A 22,897-nucleotide genomic window follows, 5' to 3' on the forward strand; every position below is an offset into this window, starting at 1 on the left:
CAAACGGAAAATGTTAAATGTTAGATAAAATATTAAATACCTACTTTACAGTAAGAAATGAGGATGTGGCAAAAAAATTTCTGAAAACTATAATTTAAAATAATGAACTGAACAGAAATTTTTGCTTCGCCTCATGTTTTTAACTTTATTTGAGAACGCTGCACACGATTAAAGATAGAAAAAAAGTGTAAATGTAAAGTTGTAGAGAATTAAATTTGCTTTAAAAAAGTCTGCAACACCATCTTTAATGGTTTGGGTTTAAATAGCTTCTTACACATGCCACCACGAGTACAAGCAAAATATTTTCGTCACTAAAGCATTTTTGACTGTCTGGCTAAAACCGTTAAAGATAGAGTTAAAAGGCTTATTGTAAAAACGTGATAGGCCACATCATTAAATTATTGAGAAATAGTACTTTGAGTTCTAGAAAAATCTATGAAATTTATATTTTTATACTATAACGCCTAGGTATTGTGATAAATGCAGTAACTCAGAACAGTAACCTCCACAAATCTTTTGAAAAATACCCAAACTTGTGACTGTGTGTTTGTCTAAAGTCTTGATGTCTTTGTCACGTTTTTGCAATAACCCCTTCAGTTATAGTGTCGCAGACTTTTTTAAAGCAAATTTAATTCTCGACAACTTTGTCCTTTACACTTTTTTTCTATTTTTAATCGTAACTATGTGCAGCGTTTTCAAAAAAAAAATCATGAGGAGAAGTAAAATACGGTTTTCAGGAAAATTTTTGCTATATTTTTATTTGTTACAGCAATGCATTGATCTGTATTTTTGCAAATTAAACATAGGGCTATATTTAAAGTTAAACAAATGTATATTAGAATTATACTATATAAAACTACAAATAATAATTTAACATTCTTTTATTTAAGTACCTAGTTATGATTTTTTTTGCGAATCTGGAATACTATCATCTTCAGTTTCATTATCACTAACCAACTCATCATTTTCATCTACAATATCGCTCAAGTCTTGACTCTGTGAATAATAATTAATTATAAATTGATTAACTCAGCGATTTATTTAGAATTTACCAAATATTCGTCTTTAAAATAACTATAAGAAAAATACCAACTGTCAAATTGACATTCTTTACAATCTCCATCACAACACACTTCAGATTCTGTGTCGGTATCTGTAGTATACTCCAAAGAATTCGAATTAGTTTTGACCAAATTTTCGCAATCTTCAAATTCTTCAGCAAAAAAGTAACTATTATTTAAATTACTATTTTCCCCCATTTTCAAAATATAGTAAAGGCGACAGAGGTTGTTAGATAACTAATGATATGACAGAAGCAAACTACAAATTTGTAAAACTTATTCCCTCCAAAATTTATCTAGAGTAACTCCTTAAAAAATATCTGTTTAAAAACATTCAGACTTTTAAAACAGTTATTTATGTATCAAGTACCTACGCAAAATAGGGATTTAGGGGATGAATCGTAATTAATGACGAGGCGACGTAGGAGCCGAGTCTTTAATGAGAGGAGTCACCTAAAAAAACCTTTTGCGTACGTGGTGCATACACGATTTTTTTATTAAAGCTCCCAAAACACGAATTCACACCTCTTATTAATAAAAAAAAATTTCGCCACCATAGTATCCAATTTAATTTTTTATTCCGCAAAAACTGTTGGGGACCGAGTACCTAAAATAACCATTTTGCGTACTATTTTATTGATTCTCGAAAAGACTCAAATGAGTCCCCAAAATAGGGGAGCGTATACAATAAAAATATTTAACGTTTTCTTTATTCTCATTTTTTACCGCTGAAAATTTTGCATTGCTTATATTTTCGCTCATAGTTATTTAGCAATGTTTTGAAACGAATTATTATTTCAAATTTTACATGAATAATTTTAGCTATTTGTTTCTAAGAATTCATTAATGTCGTTTACAATAATTTGAGGAATTTTACACACAGCAGGAACTTCATTACAGGATTATCCTTAACGAATACTTCCTAAACCAGGTAAATATAAAAATGTCTTGCTAGAAACTAAATAATTCTGCACGTTCTATATCGTTTACATTTTGTAGTGTAATGAAAATTTTGTTAAATTATTGTTCTTGTATTTTTTGGTAATTTTCAACGATTTGAAAGTTACAAATCGATTGACTTTTATAATTAACACATAAAGCCAAAAGTAAAATATGAATCCACAAAAGATTTATACATCTTTCGAATAACGCATAACAATCAGTTATTATGACTGGTCCTACATAAATGGAGAACGAGATGTCGTTATTTGCAATTTTTAAAAATATAACGCTGTTAAACTTAAACAGGATCGTATAAATAATATACAAATAAAATGCCCCAATTATGTTACCACGAAAAAACAATTTCTTATGAGAACCAAACACAAATTTTACTTCTTGAGTTTTTATTATACAACTAACTAAACTATTATTATTCGACCAACGTAATTTTAATTACTTAAGACATAGAAATTACAATTAATTATATAACTACACTATTATACTTTGTCCAACGTTGTAATGTCGTCACTAATTTTTCAAGACATTTCCATTGATTGAATTCATGCATTGAATATGTTGATAAATAATAAACAAAAGGATGAGATTTGTCGTCCATTTCTAGAACTAAAACCCTATTTCTGGAAACCTCATAAATTTCTGGATTTCTGACAGTAACACAAGATTTTAAATCGATTATAGTAATTGGATTATGATAATTATGATCCACTGGATAGTTGAAACACTTCAACAAAGTTCCTTGCAAAACACACCATCTCTGGTTCCAAAACAATCCATTCTGACTTACATCTAACCATCCCGAATACAAAAAACCCGAAGTGTTGACTTCAGCCTTTACATCAAACACTAATTTACACAATTTTGAGTTAAACAAGTCTAAGAACTTTTCATTCGTTTCATTAACATTCGATATTTTAACCGTTGCATCTTTCCAAAATTTGAACAATGATTCACGTCGAACGTTGTTTTCTTCTTCATCAACACTGCTCTTTGACCAACATAGAAATTTATCTTTCATTGTCTAAAAATGTAAATATTATATCAATACTGTAAAAAATAAAAACATGTTTATGTACCTTTTTCCGAACTCGTAAAATATAGATTTTAACTCCGATCTCAAAATCAACCGGTAAATTAAGAAACGTATGATTTATGTTGAAATTTACAACACCATCGGCCTCTGCTTGTACAATTTGACTTAAAAATAATTTACTACCACTAGTCAACGTACATAAAAAATAGTGTTTGAATTTTTTTGAATATTGTGTTTTGTTGTAATGCAGTTTTATGTCGGAAATAGAAACCGAACCAATGTTAAAGTAATTTGTTTTTCTTTGCAACTCGTATTTTTCTTTAAAGGCTGTCAAAAGAAGTCTTGTTTTAAGTGCTAAAATATTTAAATAAATATTACGTTTTTATCAATTAAAACTCACGTACTGGATGACAAAATATTTTTCTCAGCTTCTATTCTTTCTTGGTTAAACTTTCCTTCACAATCAACTTTTTTTAAAATCATTTTTTTCCTATTTTCTTCCTCGAGCAATTTTTGTCTTAATATTTGTAAATCACAAACTTGCCTTTCAAAATTTTCGTGGTTTGAATATTCAGTGCTTGTGTCATTATCAATTGACGTTCCAATGCCGTTATCGGTGAAATACTAAAATAAAAATTAGATTTTACTGATAAAAAATTATAACCAAAATTACCCATGATGACCATGTATCTGTCGAAACGGTTGAACCGTATCTATTACTAGAACTTGACGAAATCATAATTTTTGTAAGTACCCAAACAACCACAGACAATGTGCAAATATGAACTGAGTTCGAAACCTAAATAATACCTTAAATGCTGCCATACTGACCGCCAAATTCTTCGAAAGGTTATCTACAGGTATAAGGGTCGGGGGGTCGGGGCTGTTACTGGTCCAATCTTCGAGAGAGGTAAATACCATATTTCAAAAGAGTTGTAATTTTTATCTCTCAGAAAATTACTTTTTTTTAAGTATTTATCTAGCTTTTACCGAATATTAACTTTATTAATTTTGAAAAAGTCCATATTTTTAAATTTAACAACTTGATGGTTTTGCAGCATCAATATTGTGGTCTACAAATATAGAATGTCTACGAATCCTGGTGGTAGAATCAATCTACTTTTTTCTCTCGCAACTCCAATTCTATTTTTATGAGACGTTTGTCGCTTTCGAAGTTTCCGGGCAAAATAATTTTAATGGCGTGCTTTTTTTTCAACCCTAAACTTGGCTTTTACTATTAGCCATATTTTAATTACATTTACATTATTTGACGCACACTTCAATCAGTTTTTCAACATTTTAATTTACTAAGCAGCTATTTGAACTCAGAGTCGGTTCTTTTATTAGTGTCACTTTATTACCGGAATAAGACTGAAAATTTTTACAGCAATGTATTTTTTAACATGCACTCAACCTGATGAAATTACTTCACCGAAAAGAGCGATAGTTACAAATTACTAGAATAGTAATCTGTAAATGTTTATTATAGCACTCGTTTAAGTTTTTCTGAAAACATTAAAATGTTGTTACTGGTTGCTTAAGCAGCTATATCCTGCTGATTAGGTTCTTGGAATTGTAGTTCAACTTGTTAACAGTCTTATATTTGTCCTTTTAGATGAGGAAGCGACTATATAAAACATTCTGTCTCAACTCTGAATTTTTTTTCAGTACAATGTTCGTTTTGTGGGCAATAAAAATTGTTTTCTAAAAAAAGTGTCTTTTTGCAAATAACAGCTCGTAGTGCGCTTTCAAATAATTGCTTTGATTTCGTACGAGTGGCCCGTCCCAATTAAATTCGCAAGCAGAACCGGATGTTATCGATTCAAATGTCATAGAAACCCAAGTGTATTACACCTAAACAATGAATTTTCCGTTTGCGCGAGCTTTCCCGAGTAAATAAATGGGAATAATCTCCGCAAAAAACTTTCGGATGTTGCAATTAAGTCGATCCTGGTCCTTTCCGCCTGATAGAATTAAATAAATTAGTGACAAAAGAGACGGTGATTTCCATAACCTAAATTCAAAAGGGTATCTACACGCAGGAAAGCTGTCGTTTTCCTAGGTCTTGGGCGTCTCGACTATGTAAATGCGCCAACGGATAAGTAATGAGCAAGTGATTACCTACCAATCTGGGAGATGGTTTGCTCCACAACCGGCGAAAGTGAGTTACAAACTAGCTTAAACTTATGAATAATCCAGCAGCTTAGCAGTGATGCCAAACTGGTGTGAAGTTGGTCTTATCTAAGACACGGATTTAGTCCGGCCAACTTCTCCAGAAGATAGTACGCAGCCTGTATTATTATAACTTTGTTGAACTTTGCGCATCATACATACATCCATGACAAGTTTGCGACTTTCAACTGAATTTTATAAATGTAACAAATACGTTTGTTCCTAATCATACAAGCTCTCGATACGGGTTTTCTCCTGCAAAGTTTCAAACACCTACTTTTTGTCTCGAACACTCTTTAAAACTGTGACCAACAAAATTTTTAACAAAAGATTCGTATAGTGCTAAATCGTAAAAATAATAAATATTTTTGCAATAATATTTGTGTAAAATTAAGTCGATTTTTGGCGTAAAATAAATAACAAAATTTAAAAGCCAAAACTTCTTCATTTGAAATGGATATCTGTATTGTTTGCTGTTTACGATGTATCCTGAAAAGCCCTTTGGAGAATATTCAGTTTCGAATACAATATATATTTACAACTGCAAACACAATAAAATTTTTAAACATGATACATTTTCGTTCTGCCGCAACGTTTCTTTTTCTGTGGGTTAGTAAATTAATTAAAGTAAAGCATGCTCACGTATAAATGTGTCAAAATAAAAAAGTTGCAACTTGTGGAGTAAAATATTCCTTTGATGCTGCATTGGTTTAAAATGCATTTTTAACTATTTATAAATTTATGTATAGTTTTCCCGTTTTTATTCTTTTGCATCTCTAAGCTAGTTCCCAATGGCGCGAATGAAGTCAGCCACCTGTACATAACAGGATTTATCATATAACCAAAGAACTCAAACAGTTTTCTCTCTAACGAAAGCTGAAACATATCAACTGTTTGCCCCAACCCATAAAATCTGTTTCACGAGGTTTTTATTCCCGTGCATTTAACTGGTTTCTGAATAGTTTTGACCTATATTTTACCGAGTGAATTGTCTTTTGATGAAAATTGAATGAAATCACTTGATTCTATTTTCGTCAAAAATATTTTTGTGATATATAAAAGTATAAAGTAAACGTTTGAAACTTTAATTAAGGTGATACGGTTTGTATGGTAATTAGTCTAAGCCGGACCGATTTTAGCCGTATCTGCTTTTCCCTCAGGTGTAGTTTTTTCGAATTCGTTTGAAACGCTGCATACATCTCGATAAAATACGGCGACTTTTCAGCCAAATATTAATGTTGACGGTTTTTAATTTTGCATTAAATGGATGCGTCGAAACGATCATGACGTAGTTTTTACAACACAAACAATAAAGTTTTTCAGCGATATCGAAACGAGTGAGAAGGAATCACCACTCTTTTCATGCTTCGGATATTCTTCCGTTTTAACATCTACCGGCTTTATATCATCAGACACATGTTTTATTTCTGTGCCTTCGGATCCTCGCATCTTCGTCCTTATTACCTCTCCCTATTTTTCCAATAAGCTCGGCAGTGCTCGCTTAGGTAATTCACCGTTGGCTATAAGCGCGTTTCCGTTGAAAAATTATTTGTCGGTGTTGTAAACGGCGCGTGTGCGCATCAAATTAATTTCTGCTCTATCGCCTCCCGGAACCGTTTTTCCGGTACGGCTAACTACCATTGCACGTGTAAATTTTGATATTATCGTCTTGGAGTGCCGCCAATGTATGCATGGATAGCTCACACAAGTTACACTGCAACTACCTATCTGCAATTATATCGCGACGATAAGAAACATTTTTTTTTCCGACAAACTTTTATTGAGTAATCTAATTTTTCACTTTATTACCTATGACGTTTCTAAAAAATTTAGTAGCTACTTATCTTGAGACGAAAAAGCTACAAAGATAAATTAAGACAAGCCCCAATTGCTTACCCCATTTTCATCAAATTTCGTGCACCTGCTGTGTGGCCTCGCTTCTTGCAATAAACATTTTTTTCTGATCTTGTAAGAAAACTAAAACAAGCTAACAGGTTGGTTACCCCGACACCAAAAGAAAACTTGCAAATAGTTAAAAAGTTAGGATTTACTCTTCAACTCTCGCCTGGTATATTAACTCAAATTTGGTAACTTATCCCGGCGCATCCACCATTTTGACAAATGATTCAATCATGAACTTGTACTTTTTTTATTTTAATTATAGTTAAAAGTTGGAAAGTTTTATTGTCGGGATTTTAATTTTTTTTATGAGATAAATAATCTGTAAAGAAGAGGCGTCAGCCGTCAAGTTTTATAAAAGCTTAAAAAGGAGTCGTTAATTCAGTTCCATCTACTACTAAGTACTATGAATTTTAATGTGGAGGGTCCGAATCGTTTATGGCGACTTCTTAATTCAGGTGCATGTTTATTATAATGGACAGGCTTCTAATTTATGTAAAATTTATTTAAATTCCCGGAGAGGCAGTGTCTGCAGAACAAAGTTTAAAAGTTTCTAATATCATAATCGCGAGAGTTTCAATTTTTGTTGCCCATTTTTATGCATAAATATACCGCAACATGAATAATAAATCAGGAATAACGGCAAAAACAAGAACACAAGAGAAGGCTCTTCAGTTGCTGACCTTTTTATAGGCTTTTTTGGTTTTAACAACCACTATCGAATAATGGAGTCGGCTATCAATTTAACGTTTTTTTTACACTAACGAGCGACTCACACGTCTAGCACAAAGCGTCTCACCACACTCTTCGACTAAACCAATTAGCAATGTATAATTCATTAACTTCTGCTTTTATTATTTTAACATTATACGAACAGTACTTTATGAAGTTATAGTTGCGACGATCGTACACATTTATGGAGCCGTTTGCCAACTTCTGAATATTTAAATTGTGCCGACAATTAATTTACACAAGCAATCTTTTCTTACTCAACAGTCAACTAAAATTGCAGTTACTTTTACAAATGTTGCACATTACTTTACTATTGACAGAAATTATCATAAAATAGAAACTAGTTTCAAAAGGAAACTTTTTGGGCTAAGCACATTCAAACCAATTATTTGTATACCAGACACAACATTCAACATACATTTATTAAACACTGTGTTCTGCAAACAATTTTATACAATTTCTATCTATAAAACCAAGAGAATCTGAGTTCATTAAGTCTTTTAAAATGAAATATTTAAATTATGACTTCGTTCAAAGATAGTGCCTCAGATTATAATATAATTAGAAACATCGTAATCGTAAAATTAAGCTTTAGTACTCTAGTTTGGACAATCTTAATTTGTGGCAACTCTTTGTAGCATATTTTATGTAAATATTGTTTGCAGCTTATGAATAATTTAATTTTTTAATATGCTCATTTCAGTAGTAAGAGGGCCCCTAGTGAACACAGCTACTTTTTTAAGGAAAACACCTCGATTTTCAAGGGTAAACAGAAAAGCAGAAAAAATCGTGAAAAAAAGCATTATGTGAATTAGAAGTTTCGGTGTATACCCAAACGGTATACGCTCCAGAAAATGACCAAGTTTTTATTTAAATTCGCCTTCGACCTGCGGAGCCGTAGTCCCTTTCAGGGACGGTCATGAGTGGACTACGTCCATGAATTTAAAAGAATTTGTGCACATATTTTATCACTTCTTCTGGAGATAAAATTTACTCATTACTTTTAATTTTCTTTTTTATCTAATTAATATCCAAATGGTATTGTATCAAAGTTTTCGAGTCATAAACAAAACCAAATTCTTTTGTTTCTATTTTATTTAAAAGTTCTTTAGTTTTAGTATCTCTGGTAATTCGATTATATTGTGTACTGATTTTTTATCTTTGTATTCTAAAATACTATTTATACTATCGGAATTAATCTTTCCGGACGTTTCATAGTTTAATGTATATCCTTTTATTTTACAAACAACTTCACCTGTATTAGTCTTATTATAACAATAACTCTTTGGACCTGTTGATACCCAGTCAATAATCCATATGTCCTTACCTAATTCATCGGTCCAATCTCCCAATAGACATCCTGTTTTAACAGTGTTTTTACCATTATATATATACAATGCTATCTGTATCATAATAGACTACACTTTCTCCTAATACGAGTATGTCTAACATTTCGTACAATCTTAGTCTAGCATTTGCAGTTTTAAAAGCAGCTATGAATATATTGGTATATAAATTTGTAACATATTTTCATTTAATTCATTGATGTATATTATCAAGTCTGTCATGTAATAAAATCATAAAATCTATTAACATCTGTAAAATATTCTGTTGCGCCCATATTTTGTCTCTGACCAAATTTTACCCAATTCAATACCTAGATTTTCTCTTACGGCTTTTCTTCTGGTTCAAAATCATTTCTCCATTCACTTGTCTCTAACTTTGTTTTCATAAATGCTTTTACATATCCTTTAAACAAATAACTCGATTTTTTTCAAAATGCCAAACTTCATCAATAGTTATTATTTTGTATCCTTTTTCAATTGCTTTTTTTACTTCGTTTGTACACCAGGTTTCTCTAATAATTCTTTGAGATTCCGTATGAGTACATTTATCTTTTTGATTATTTAATTTTGCACACAAATGACATAATGGAAATGTTAGTTTTTCATCTCCAGATTTGGATTTATTTTTAACAGGGGTGATACAAACCTCTTGGTGGTAAAATTGCACATTTTATTAAACCATACCAATTTGAATTAGACATAGGAGGTTTGAATATTTTGGTAGTATGTCCAGCTGGATAATTATCATAACATTGTACTGTTGGATATAAACTACAAATATCTATATATTTCATTTTCTTTCCTTTAACTTTCTATTTTGTTGCATTAGTTCTTCCCCCAAAGAATGCGTTTCTAGGATTAAGATCTTCAATTTCTTTATATTTGCTTATAATTTGTTTCATTTCTTTTTTATATTCTTTAGATTTAGTCCAATTGCATTCTCACATTTCTATTAAATTATAGCCAGGGCAACTATGAAAAAAATCATTGGACAGATCGTTTTTGTTTTTTAATTTAACGTTGTCCTTGATAAAAAAAATATTCAGCCTATCACAATTTTTTTAATAAGACATGCACTTTTTGTAACTATAAATTTTTCTACGGTTGTAGACCCATAAATGTGGTCAATGGCAAAAAAATTGCAATGGAGAACAAGGACACTTTTAAACTAAAAAAACCTAGCTAAAAAAATTATAAATGCCCCTCCAAAGAATATGAATTTTATAGTGCGCATTGTAAATTTGATATTTAGATGTACAGCCACGGAATTTTGGACGATTTGTCATTTGGTTGTAAAACTGACTTTATGTGCAACTTTTTTTTTGACTTTTGTAGCTAAATAAAAATGTATTTATAGACCCTCGTGACTCGCCCTTCTTTTAATGAAGTATTGGACCCAGTAAATTCAATTTACTGTCAGTTTTTTTTTTTAAATTACAAGACTAATTCTGTTTAAATGCAGATAAAGCACATTTTTTAAATGATGTTTTTTGTCTGCCCTATAACTCGCTTACGCCTTATGCCTACAACAAAAATGCAAAGGACCATTTTTGTAGGAAATTTTGTAAGCTTTAATTTCAATAAGAAGATAAAAATCTATAGGAGTGAAAATTTCCGATATATAAGCAAAAAACCACTGTTTACCCTTGAAAATCGGGGTGTTTTCCTTAAAAAAGTAGCTGTGTTCACTAGGGACCCTCTTATGGTGGGTGTTTAAAAACAGAAGAAACGGGAAAAATTGTAATTCTTTTAATTTGGTAAAAAGCCAATATTAAAGGACTTTGTGTTTTCCCATCGATATTTGGTAAAATCGATCGAAAACAATGCTAATTACACAGATTGGTTGAGTTTGGGACGTGATTTCGCGGGCAAGAGCATCGAACACCTGGCAGGCACGCAATTAATTATTACACGCGTCTGTAAACTTCTTGAGACGCTAAATTAGTTTTGTTTCGTCTTGATATTAGAAAAAAACTATCGTATACACGGAAAATGCCTAATTTGAAAATCAAAGCGGCAACTGATGTGGGTAATTATTTTAACAACCCGTTTTGCAGGGGTTCTTTTGAAGCTGAAACTCTCATTCAATGGAACGTTTGAATCCTACGTCTGTTTGTGACACAAAGTATACAGCAGATGCAGTACGAAATTGTTATTTCATTATGTACACAAGATAATTAATGTAACAATAGCATAATATACGAATAGAAAGATGGTGCACGTTAGGTTCAATCACCGAATTGGTGTCTCTTTTTGTACAGGATGCGTCGTTATTTATTATCCATGAAACGGGGCGGAAGGAATTTTCTGCATAGTTGCACATGTTGCATGCAAAATATATGACGATGAGCGGATGTGCAAGTCGAAAAGGGAACCTACCACTCCACTTCGATGCAATTTCGACAATTCTAAATGACCAATTTATCGAAGAGATGAATGGAGCATCTCTAGATTATCAATTTGCTAAAAACGAGCTGTGGTAAATTTATTTTTGGCAGTTTTACTAAAGTTCGACAAAATCGCTCAACGAAAAACGAGAAAAAGCATTAAAATGTTTTTTGAAAGAAATGAGTTAGCACTTCGCGAATGATTTGAGCTTATTATAATGCTGTAATAGTTGGAGTACAATTTATTTATATTTTGAATACGCTCTCAAAAATAGTTATTTTAGCTACAAGTACCTAAAATACCTACAGTTTTTACGGACGAAAAAAACCATGTGGTTAGGTACTGTAGTGTCGTGGTAATTAAAATCCGAGGCTCACTTTTTTCGAGAAATATTTGGTCTGATCACATTAATCACAAATAATAAGAGGTTTGAATGTACATTTTTTGACCTTTAAGAAAAAATGTTGATTGTAACACGTACCTAAAAAGTTTTTGCGGACTCGGCTTTGCTTTATTCGGAAACAACAACGATTTGTCTTAAAAAACTGTTTTTTTTTTTGGGTACATGTGTGATATAAATAAATAATATATCACGTTAAACCACAATTACACAGTTCAATTAAACTGTATGCAAATTGCAACAGGAATTGATTGGGTTTTGTTAGGTCTTTCACATTTGCATATCATTTTCATTTGACGGTACTGAAAATTATGTGATAGTGTGTCGACAAATCTAACACAATCAGTGTTATTTTTTAGTTTAAGTTTAGATATACTGGGTGATTTTAAGATAAGTGCAAATACTTTAACAGGTGATAGAAGAGCTCAAAAGAAATCAAAATAACTAAACTTGTTTTATCGAATGTTTATGGTTTCTAAGATATAGAGGGTGCAACCTCCACTTTGGTGTCGGAAAAATTGTCAAAAAAATGCAATGTAAAGTTCGACACTTTTGAGTTTACATTGCTAGTAATAGGTAACATTTGAGGTAATAAAATTGATCCAAAATTTTTACCGTTTTTAGCTATTAACATACTTAGGATGTAATGAATGTCATAACAGCTGTAGATGTCAGTTTGAAATCCGTCGAATTTGCGAGCGAGGTTTTTGAGACATCTAAGGTTGTTATGACATTATTACATCCGAGGTTTGTTCAAGATTTTATCGGTTTATGTCGAATAAGCCAAAAATTGGAACAGGTGCTTTTGGAACATTTCATCGTTGACAGTTCCGTTTTTTTGAATTAATTTGAAAACAATGTCATTAAACGTCAACATAAAAAATCGTCTAAGAAAATTTAGAGATGAAACACCAAAAAAGGATCAAATTCGGTACCGCCAACAGTTTTTAGAATTTTTGAAAACGTAAAGTCCAAAAACTACTACTTAAACGATGAAATGTTTTTTCCACTTTTTGTATCTGCAAGGTAAAAATGACATATCGATATTGTAAAATTGACATTTCAATATTGTAAAATTTTACAGCAATCAATAAGGTTATGCCATAGTTATCAGACTATTTTTGTACATGTAACATTGCTCTTAACAGAAACCGATAAAAGATTTTTTTATATGAGGACTTTTTTCTGTGCTTATTTTTACTAATTTTAACCCAATTTTTTTAAAACATTTTAATAGATTTTGAAGAGCTAACCTCAGAGGTCATATTTGTTTACAATTTGAATTGGTGAAGGTTACAGCTGCACCCCAAATTTAAATTTATTCGACAAACATAACCCTCTGTATTTCAAAAACTATGAACATTCGGAGGCAAGTTATTTTGACTTTTTTGAGTTCTACTATCACCTGTTTAAATATTTGCACATAGGTACCTTAATTATCCTGTATAATTCTTGAACGAATTTTCTTGTTTTACGAAAAATTATTGATTATACTCGCTAATTAATGGCTTCTTCAAGTTGTATAGTTTTAAACAAGGCCATTAGCATTATAAATGCTTTTGTATACAGCGCTTTATCACGTTCAATTTTTTTGAACAACAAAATTTCTATCTAGGTGAAACCTGACTAAAATTTAAAGGATTTCACGTAGAGTATTCTTCTGAGTTTGCATATATAAATATTAATTGTTTAAATAACCCCTAGTATTTTTATGTTTTTCCTTATTATGAAAATATCTATATGAAAGTCAAAGAGCACAATTCAAAAACAAAATGCAATGTGCTAAAGGAAATTTCAAACTTTTTGATTTAGAGTGCAGTAGTTTCTCGCAAATAAATTTAAAATTTTAATTCAGTTCTTTATGAAGTACTATAATCTGTCTCTTTAAATGAATCATTGTCTGTATGTTAGCACATCTCCCTACTTAGATATTCCAGAAAATAATACAAATAATTTAAAATAGGACGAAAATGGTGAGTATTTTCCAAAGCAAATGAAACCTTAATAATAACGCTTTCGTGTTTCCTTTATTATCGTGCACACATCACCACTGAAATAAATCAGGCTTGGTAGTCAACAATAGGTCCGTCCATCTATTGTATTCCCGAATTTCGAAACGCACATTTCCAATATTATCAAAGACGTTTTTTATTTTTCGAGATTCCGGAGAGGATATTTATTACATGATTGGAGCGGAAAAACCAATCATGTTTACGGTGCATTGTCCGACGTTTTAAATTGTTTTGTCAATTTAACGTATTTTGTTATTTTAACTGATTACGTTGGAAAAATGGGATGACCATTAAGATCGCCATTTGCCAGATCCCGTAGGAAATTACTACTGGTTGACGCAACAATTAAAATCGGATGTATACTCATACATTCACTACTGGAACAAGTCGGTCCTTTTAAATCATGCACGGCCATTTCCCTCGTTGTTTGTTGCAAATGAATACTTGATGGCTTACCCGAAACCTACACGGAACACCATTGCAGGCCAGCTTAAATCAAAATTACTACGGATTTCACACGTTTTTCCAGTTTTTGCAGTATTTCGACAATGATTGCAGTAATTTTGTTTAATGAAAAAGAACACTTCTACACAACATATTCAACGCAATTCTCATTAAACTGTTATAGACAAAAATCCGCTTACTTTGCTTTGATGAAGCATTTTGCATTAAATCCGCTTTGAGATATTTGTTTAAAACAATGGGAAACAATGGGAATTGTGTAGGTATTTCTGCTTAAGCTCATGAATGCAAAACTTAAAATGGATTTATCCTAACTGTTAAACTAAACTGTTAAAATAAAATAATACAAATTAACATTTTTAGCTATTTAATAGAAATGGAGGGTGTCTCAGAACTTGCGCCCCATTCCCGGTGTCTTATCTGACTTGGAAATTCTCTGAGGCGCGAGTTCTGAAACACCCTGTAGTATATAAATTTTTAACAACTCAAACTAAATGAGAACAAATAAGTAAAACTACTTAGGCAAAAATATTAAACAAAACAAAAATATTAAATATTAAAATTGTAAACGCTATTTAAAAATACTAAACGTTAGATAAAAATATGTAAAAAGCTTTATTACAGAAAGCGGTTACAAAGTAGAACAAAGAAAAAGGTAGGAAAATTAAATGTATGGTACTGTACTTAAACAGTTCAATAAAAACAGTAAAATGTTCAGTAGAAGAAATAATTATAATAATTAACAAAATAAAAAACAGAACGATTAAATAATTGCAATTGCTCACTAAAATAATAAATGGTTTAACCTCATATCAATTTTCCCTGGCGTATCTTGTTTTGTCGTATCCTTCCTTTCCAGCTTTTATTAATTGTGTTATTTTTCGTTAATAATAATTAAAAATCATGTAAGTTTTTCCTTAGTAACCCCCGTATATAAAAAAAAACTTGGAATCACTGCTCCAATGCATTCTTTACGAAATGTTTAGGCTGAAAATTGATACATTTCATTAGAGGCAGAGAGTAAAATATAAAAATTAGTTCCACTTTTTTACACTTAGCAAATCTTAGCATTTAGATTATTTTATCTAACATTTTCTATATTTTAGCAACCAAATTTTATTTTAATACTTAGTATTACTACTTGGCACTTATATAGGATTATTCATAAATATGAAGCAATATTTATACCTCAAAAATGACCTATAAAATGATGTTAATTTAAATAATACCTAACTCGTGTCCGATCTCTATTGATAAAAAGAATTTTACAGTCCTCGGAATGTGGGTATGGAAATTTAATAACTTTGGAACCATTTGACCAAGTATTATAAAATTTGGAATAGTTACTTGCGAGAACATATCTTTTAAACTAGTAATTACGAAAATCGGATACATCTACTCAGTTTTCGGTTTCAGCAGTTGCAGGTCACATTTTATGTGTTTTTCCGTTTTTTTTTTTGGCCTCTTAACACTAATTTTTTATTACTTAAATCTAAAGAGTAATCAATTTCGATTAAAAAACGCATAACTTTTTATACCACTAAAATGGACCGTTTTAAAGATATTTTAATTTAAATTTTGAATAAGTGGTATCCATAGCAACCAATGACCATGGTCACATAAATCCCTTCCAGGCATCTGTTAACTTTGACGATAAATTCTTATGATTTTTTTATGAATTAAATGCTACGAAATCCATTTGGATTTATTCTAAGTTATGTTTGGAATCTGGGGTAAACTCTTTTATTAAATACTTTCGATTATTAGTCGTCTAACAATCGTCCAATCTCAAGTTGACAGATGCCTGACAGCAAAATCTGTGACCATGGTCATTTGTTACCACTCATATAAATATACTATAAACTATAAATTAAAATATCTTTAAAACGGTCCATTTTAGAGATATTAAAGGTTTGCGTTTTTTGTTCAAAATTGATTACTTTATTGTTTTGACCAAAAAAAAAATGTTAAGAGGCCAAAAAAACAAAAAAACATAGAAAATATGACCGCAATTGCTGGAATCGGAAATTAAGTAGATCTATTTGGTTTTCGTAATTACTATTCTCGCAAATAACCATTCCAAATTTTATACCATTTGGTCAAATAGTTCCGAAGGTATTACAAAAAAAACAAATTTCCATACCCACATTCCGAGGGCTGTTAAAATTCTTATGAGGAGATGTAGGACACGAGTTATTATTTAAATTAACATCATTTTATAACTCTTTTGAGGTTCAAATATTGCTTCATATTTATGAATAACCCTGTATATGTTACCTAGCAAATTAGTATTATTTACCTAGCACTTTATTAGTAGCCAAACTAACTTTAGACAGTTATATTTTAAATGAAATTCAAAAGACAAAAAGGCAAGTCTAGACTTCAGAAACGTTACTAACTACAGCAGGCAACAAACCATTGTATCAACACGATTTGTTTCCTCAAAACAATTTCAGATACAAATTTTTATTTTTGTGGAATTGAGAGACATCTTTTACGTACTTGAATATTAAGCAAAACATGTGTGAAAGCAGACTGTAATAGCTAGCAAGCACGCAAACTTTTACTAACTGATTCCGGTTAGTTACTGTAATTTCGGTTAACTTCGGGTACAGTTTCGGGCATATTGCTGTAAACTTAAAGTTGAAGCTACTGCCGTAGAGAGGGCACCACAAGACTTCACAGCTAGCTGTTAAAATAGCTTTCACGTTTCATCGTTATAAATGCAATACCTAGTTTAATTGTTCTGGTTTACTGTTTGTTTGCTATTATTATTGAACTTGAACACAAGCTTTGCATTACAATAGATTTCCGATACTGGAAGTGTGAATTACCCACTAATAGTTTTAATTTTAATAACCATGTAGCATTACAAATGTTTGTTTGATTTACTTGTTATGTTTTTTAAAAAAATATTTTTAAATTTGTCACATTTTATACAAAACCTAAAACTTTTTATGAGATGTTCACCTCCGGGTTCGTCCGAAATCTTTACCGTCCCCGTCGTCAGAAGTGGCCAAAGCAGTGACCTCTGTTGCTTTGAAGTCAGAAGAAATAAATGCGAACTGGAGGCAACATTGTTTGTGCGTCCATTAGCTTTTGTTAAAGCCATATATACAACATGTGTGCCTTAATCTGTGTTGAAGTCCTACTTTATTTCTGGAACTTTAAGAACCCCGCGGCTGTAACTTGAAAGGATGCCACTCGCCAACGTTCTTTGATTTAAAAATGGAAAAAGGCTCTTCAGTCCGGAAAAACTTTAAAATAAGAATTGATTTCTCGAACTTTGCCAACTAACTCAACTTTTTCATTAAAACATTACGTAAAAGGTATTATAGTAAATATTTGACTTATAAAAATTAACTTTCGTTAATTTTTGCTATAGTTAAGTATAGTTTGTATAAATCTAAAGTTTGAGTTGAAAGAAATATAGATAGAAGCGACCGGAAATAGGATCTCTCGCCAACTATTTTTTAATAAACGTTTATAAATTTATAATTTACGTTGACGTCAAACTTAAAATGTTAAAATGTGTTACATTATTGCATGGAAGTGTCGAAAGGCCATAAAATTGTTTTTATTATAAAAATTAAATTTAAGAGCACAATTTATTTTAGTTTTACGATTTGTCGTCCAACATTACAGCCGAAGGCGTTTCTTTATACTGCAATCGGGTTATAAAGCCGATCCGATAAATCTCAAAACAAAATTTTCTTCCTCTATAATAAATACAATGCATCTGGCTACAACATTACATTTAGTTAAATCACTTCTCAATTATTAATTAACGATAACCTATTGTTGTACTGTCTGTCATTAGTACTTAATCAATAATTTTGACCTATGTTATTGTGATGTAAAGCTCTAATACAGTATTCCTGCCCTGTAATCATTTTGCTTCAGCACGAATAAAATTGCAATTTATAGACTGCATTGATCTATCTGCTTCCACATGGCTTTTTATTTTGGATTAACATAGTTTGAGGGCTTTATTTCCCTTGGGTTTTTCTTTATTAGTTATTACACTTGCATTGTTTTTTTTTTCAGTATATGGGATCATTTTCTGTCGCAGCATCGGAACAAGTTTCAAGAAGCGGATTTGTTCGAGACCAAGTACAACAGATGTTGGTGAGTATATTTATTTTAAAACAAATTTACAATATTCACACCGCATGTGAACACTAATACGATTTGTGTTGATTTTATAGTAGTTCCACTTGAATCAGAAGTATTTTTAGATATCTTGATATCCTCCTCACTGTTAGTAAAATTGTAATTTTTATTTTCATGTAGTTGCTGCTTTATTTCGTCTTTTTCAGGAATTTCAGTTGTCGATACTATATTTTCCTCATCGTTATCCTCTTCTATTGCAATGTCCTCACCTATGTTATCGTCATCATTTTCATCGTCGTCGTCTTCAATTTCCTCATCATCATGTCCTATTTACTTAATGAGAATAAAATTACGATACGTCAGATTTGTATACCTTGGGAAGCACTTTTACGCTTTCTGACTAGCTTATTTTTCGAAATTTGTCTAAAAATTCTAAACAGTGCATTATTTGAAGACTCCTCTAAAGCCAACTCGCCTGCAACGAGTTCATTAAAACCAACTTTTCATTAGTTATTATCAGTTACTGTTGGGTAGTTTGTGTCTATAAAACTGTCTATTTTTAGCACTGACTGGCACGGGACTTCGATATTTTCGGTTGAATGCACAGCTGCAAATGAATTTATACATTTAAAAAATAATATAACGTTTGAACATTACGGTCCGAGTATTGAATGGTGACAGTCAAATAATTTCTTGTATTTTCTGCAACATGAAACGTTAGTTCATATCATATAATTGCTTATTTATGCACATAGTTCTAAAATGGTCCAAAATCGATGATGGCGTTATTTCGCCCCGTTTAACTCGTCTCCACAGCAGTGGACCAACTCTCACCATTCTAACATCCTGCAATGAAGTCGCTTGATTTATTTGTTAGCATGTATGGTAAAGGCGTTTTTACCGGATGTTTTGTCATGCACTGAATGCAGTTATTTATCACCGGGGCGGTTCTTCTTGCAATGCGGCGAAATACAAGAGAACGTTTGCTTCGGCCGTAACGATCACCCAACAAACATGTCGGAAAGTCTGCAAAACTTAAAAAGAATTTTTTTTCTGGTAATATTTACTGGGGATTGGCTCCAATTCGTGGCTTTTCAAAGTACATTTGCAGTTACATCGAGGTTGTAAGGCTGTGCTATTAATGTTGCAAAAATTGTAATAAGTTTGATTGGATCCTGGACTGCAAGTCTTGTTAATACCGAAAGGACAAGGGTTCCATTTTTTCAAAGTATCTAAGTCGCAAACACCAACAAAACGTCTCAGAGTAAAATCTTTACTGTCGACGTTTTCAATAAATAACTTTGGAAGATCGAAAGTAATAAAAACGCTTTAGAACAAACTTTGAATTACCTACTCCGTAGAATTCATCTCCCATTGCTACGAAGATGCATTGCTGAAAACTTGCACAGTTTTCGTCATGAGATAAAATCGTTCTAAAGAAATAGATAAAGGAGAAAAAACTTGTCAAATAAATATTTATTAGCATGACACACGTCAAATTTTTGTTTATAAGTGATGCAACAGTTGGAACAAGCAAAATCCTAGTTGGCAACAACTCAAGTAAATACCGCAACATGCGGCGTCTCTTTGCTTTATTTTCCATACAGACCAAGCAAATGGCAAGTTTTATCAATACACCCACTATGATAAAATTAACTGATAAAGAGACAGCGGTGATGGTTCATTGTTATAATAAAACGTTTATTCCGAGTTGGGAAAATGTAACGTCAGTGGTCTTATCGACTTTCCTGCCAACAGACCAACCAAGTGGAAGTGAATGCACAAAACAAAAAGACATGAGGGGGTGTAAACACTGCGGGAAAGTGTATCGTAAATCCACGTTAAGGGGCGTACTTTCTTTTGATTTTCCACAGGATTTATTTACGTTTTCAGTCATACCATCATTGGCAATAAACTATTGGTCTTATCTATTTTTTTGCTGTTATGAGCATGTTCATGACTTGTATTCCCCATGTAGAGAATTTATGAATCTCTGCCACACGGGCTGAGTTATGAGTGCTATTTAACACCCGTTAAGATGAAGAGTATTTTTTACTACAAGGGCGTTGCTTCAAACCACTCATTATTTACCAAATTATTGGAAAGAAATCTATTTTTAAATCTATGAAAGAATTTTAACGAAGTTCATGTGAAAGTTAATAAAAAGCTTTTGTACGAATATGTTGTGAGTAATCTGCCACCTGTATTTTTATTGTTGTCACGTGTTTGTAGCAGATAGAACTACTTAACTAATTATATTTTACATTATTCACAAATCCACTACAATCACGAACACAAAACTTGCCAATATTCGAAATGGAAGACATCAATTCGTGTGGTCTAAATTGTAACGGCTGAAACGATTAATTAATTTTATTATTGAAAGATGAAATCAACATTTTGTCGTCAAAATCAAATAGCCAAAGCAAATTTGAATAGGCACCATACATGATAAAGTAATGTAACGAAATGAATGTCGACCATAGATAAATCTTGATTGTTTGCTATAACAAGGCAGATGTAACATACAGAGAGAGACAATGAATCGTAATATCTCTAATCGTAGTACCTAAATCTTAGGTTCCAATTTCATCCACCAGTGATTATACATTTAGCAAATTAAATTCCTATTGAACATTGAAATGTCATGAAGCAACTTTTGATCATAATTACTCTACGAGTACAGCTTTTCATTGAAAACGTGTGCCTTATTGGCAATAAAATTTTTAATTTACTGATGAGCACAATTTTTACTTTAAAGCATTGGCGACTGTAATCGAAATTACAGAAAGATTTTCTTTTAATTGCTTTTCTGAGTGTGCCAGAAGCTGGACATGACGTTCGATTTTGTTACTGGTTGCCTTTTAACTGACTCAACAACGTCAGTTTCGGTAATTAAAACTGTAACATCTACACGAGTCCTACAATGCAATTAGGTATTTGTTACTCGAATTCATTTATTAAATTACTTGCGCCATATTCAGGGTAATTTTTTAGAAATCAAGTGGTCGAGATATGAGTGAGTTTTATCGCCCCCATAAATCCTGCAACTTTTTGATAACTGTTATTCCTGTTATGGAAGTATATTTTTTACGAGCATCAGTCGAAATACGCTACGTTTGAGTCATACAATATCAAACTTAAATTATAAGTATTACCCGTCGTCGAGTCGTGTTGTCGACATTTCTGATTTGTGTTATGGGAGGAGATGCAACTCGGATAAGAGGGCGGAAATACGAAAGCTCCATACTCATTCTCGTCGACTAAAGCTCTCTCCTCATGCCTGTCACTGTCATTCCAACGCCAAACATTATAATTTCGAATCCATTTGCGAATCATGAATACATATATCTTCCACCCACATTAATACAACACAATCATGTATTTTTCACATGACATTAACCCCCAACACAATGCATACCTAATGCGTCTTTTTTAATCCTAACTTGTGCCGCGCCGATAAGCTCACCACCCGGAATTACAAATCCGGTCTATTTCCATTAGCCCACTCGTCTTTGAATGACCTAATTTGCGCAACAAGACGTTAGGGCAGCCGTCGCTCGAGCAACGTGTAAAGTGAATTAGCACTGTTGTATATAATTGAGCACACATGTGATGCGAGAAGTTTGGAAAGTTTAATTAAGTGTGAAGTGCAGATAGCGTGCGTCGTTGGAGAACCCTATAACGCACTGGCGTGCTCTTGGTCATTGCCGCCATGAATTCACATTTAAAGCTCCGACTCCACTACACTTCGCCTCGATTCCCAGCCATTCTTTCTAGAACCTTCATGAAGTTGAGCCCTAATGGGCCGACGGTTGCACTGATGAGAACTCGTCACTCAACGGTTTCCAATCACTAGGGTCACCGGGTCAGACAACCTATAATTTCCGGGTCAGGCTTGTGGACAAATTGAAAACGTCACGAAAGCACCACTTTTTTTCAGACGTGATAAAGCACCAATTTTTACATTCTCTTCACCTTCAAAATTACTTCGAGTTTACAAAAGCGTATAGGTCATCGCTTTATTGCATATCCACGTTATGAATTAAATTAACTTTTCTTTTACCTTCCGTTTAAAAAAGAACCAATTCATTAAAACTTTTGAAGAAGCTACACAACTTTGTATCAATTTATTCAAAAGATACTGAATTCACTGCGTTAATTTATTAACTACATAAACCTAATTTTTTAAGTTTTATTTTATTTTGACTTATTTTTAAAACTCAGAAAGCTTCAGACACAAAAAAGAATATAAAATACATACTTGCAATATTATTAATTATTATACAAAAAATAATGGAATGTTAATGCAAACAGTA

General features: G+C 31.9%; 3 protein-coding genes across 4 annotated transcripts in view; 1 reads left to right on the plus strand and 2 right to left on the minus strand.

The window, feature by feature from the left end:
* Positions 1-22,897, plus strand: part of LOC123007125 — a 117,555-nt gene that overhangs the window by 36,262 nt on the left and 58,396 nt on the right. For both annotated transcript variants that reach the window (XM_044402191.1, XM_044402192.1), the window contains exon 2: positions 18,513-18,593. In XM_044402191.1, the coding sequence (XP_044258126.1) occupies positions 18,513-18,593 (81 nt within the window). The remainder of the gene's footprint in view (positions 1-18,512; positions 18,594-22,897) is intronic.
* LOC123007126 (anillin-like) lies at positions 2,485-3,818 on the minus strand. Its single transcript, XM_044402195.1, has 4 exons — positions 3,728-3,818; positions 3,459-3,678; positions 3,098-3,408; positions 2,485-3,042 (listed from the first exon to the last, which is right to left on the minus strand). The coding sequence occupies exons 1-4, from the start codon at positions 3,791-3,793 to the stop codon at positions 2,485-2,487; spliced, it is 1,155 nt and encodes a 384-aa protein (XP_044258130.1). The 5' UTR covers positions 3,794-3,818.
* On the minus strand, positions 18,608-20,066 carry LOC123007127. The gene is made up of 8 exons (XM_044402196.1): positions 19,933-20,066; positions 19,646-19,877; positions 19,480-19,604; positions 19,330-19,424; positions 19,236-19,280; positions 19,103-19,185; positions 18,952-19,053; positions 18,608-18,904 (listed from the first exon to the last, which is right to left on the minus strand). Exons 1-8 carry the CDS (start codon positions 20,062-20,064, stop codon positions 18,609-18,611), a joined length of 1,110 nt encoding a protein of 369 aa, XP_044258131.1. The 5' UTR covers positions 20,065-20,066; the 3' UTR covers position 18,608.

Source organism: Tribolium madens, unplaced genomic scaffold (genome assembly GCF_015345945.1).
Source record: "Tribolium madens isolate multiple individuals breed KSU strain unplaced genomic scaffold, Tmad_KSU_1.1 Scaffold_3;HRSCAF=73;Tcas5.2_LG2, whole genome shotgun sequence".
Taxonomy (NCBI): Eukaryota; Metazoa; Arthropoda; class Insecta; order Coleoptera; family Tenebrionidae; genus Tribolium; species Tribolium madens.

What these genes read in the sequence shown, in the direction of transcription:
- LOC123007126 (XM_044402195.1), bottom strand. Translation starts at nt 3,793, where the DNA reads ATGATTTCGTCAAGTTCTAGTAATAGATACGGTTCAACCGTTTCGACA. An exon ending in CAGATACATGGTCATCATGG is followed by an intron (nt 3,679 to 3,727) that starts GTAATTTTGGTT and finishes TTTTTATTTTAG; the next exon opens with TATTTCACCGATAACGGCAT. An exon ending in GAAAAATATTTTGTCATCCA is followed by an intron (nt 3,409 to 3,458) that starts GTACGTGAGTTT and finishes TAAATATTTTAG; the next exon opens with CACTTAAAACAAGACTTCTT.
- LOC123007127 (XM_044402196.1), bottom strand. Translation starts at nt 20,064, where the DNA reads ATGCTAATAAATATTTATTTGACAAGTTTTTTCTCCTTTATCTATTTC. An exon ending in TTGGACCATTTTAGAACTAT is followed by an intron (nt 19,281 to 19,329) that starts GTGCATAAATAA and finishes TTCATGTTGCAG; the next exon opens with AAAATACAAGAAATTATTTG. An exon ending in TAGACACAAACTACCCAACA is followed by an intron (nt 19,054 to 19,102) that starts GTAACTGATAAT and finishes AACTCGTTGCAG; the next exon opens with GCGAGTTGGCTTTAGAGGAG.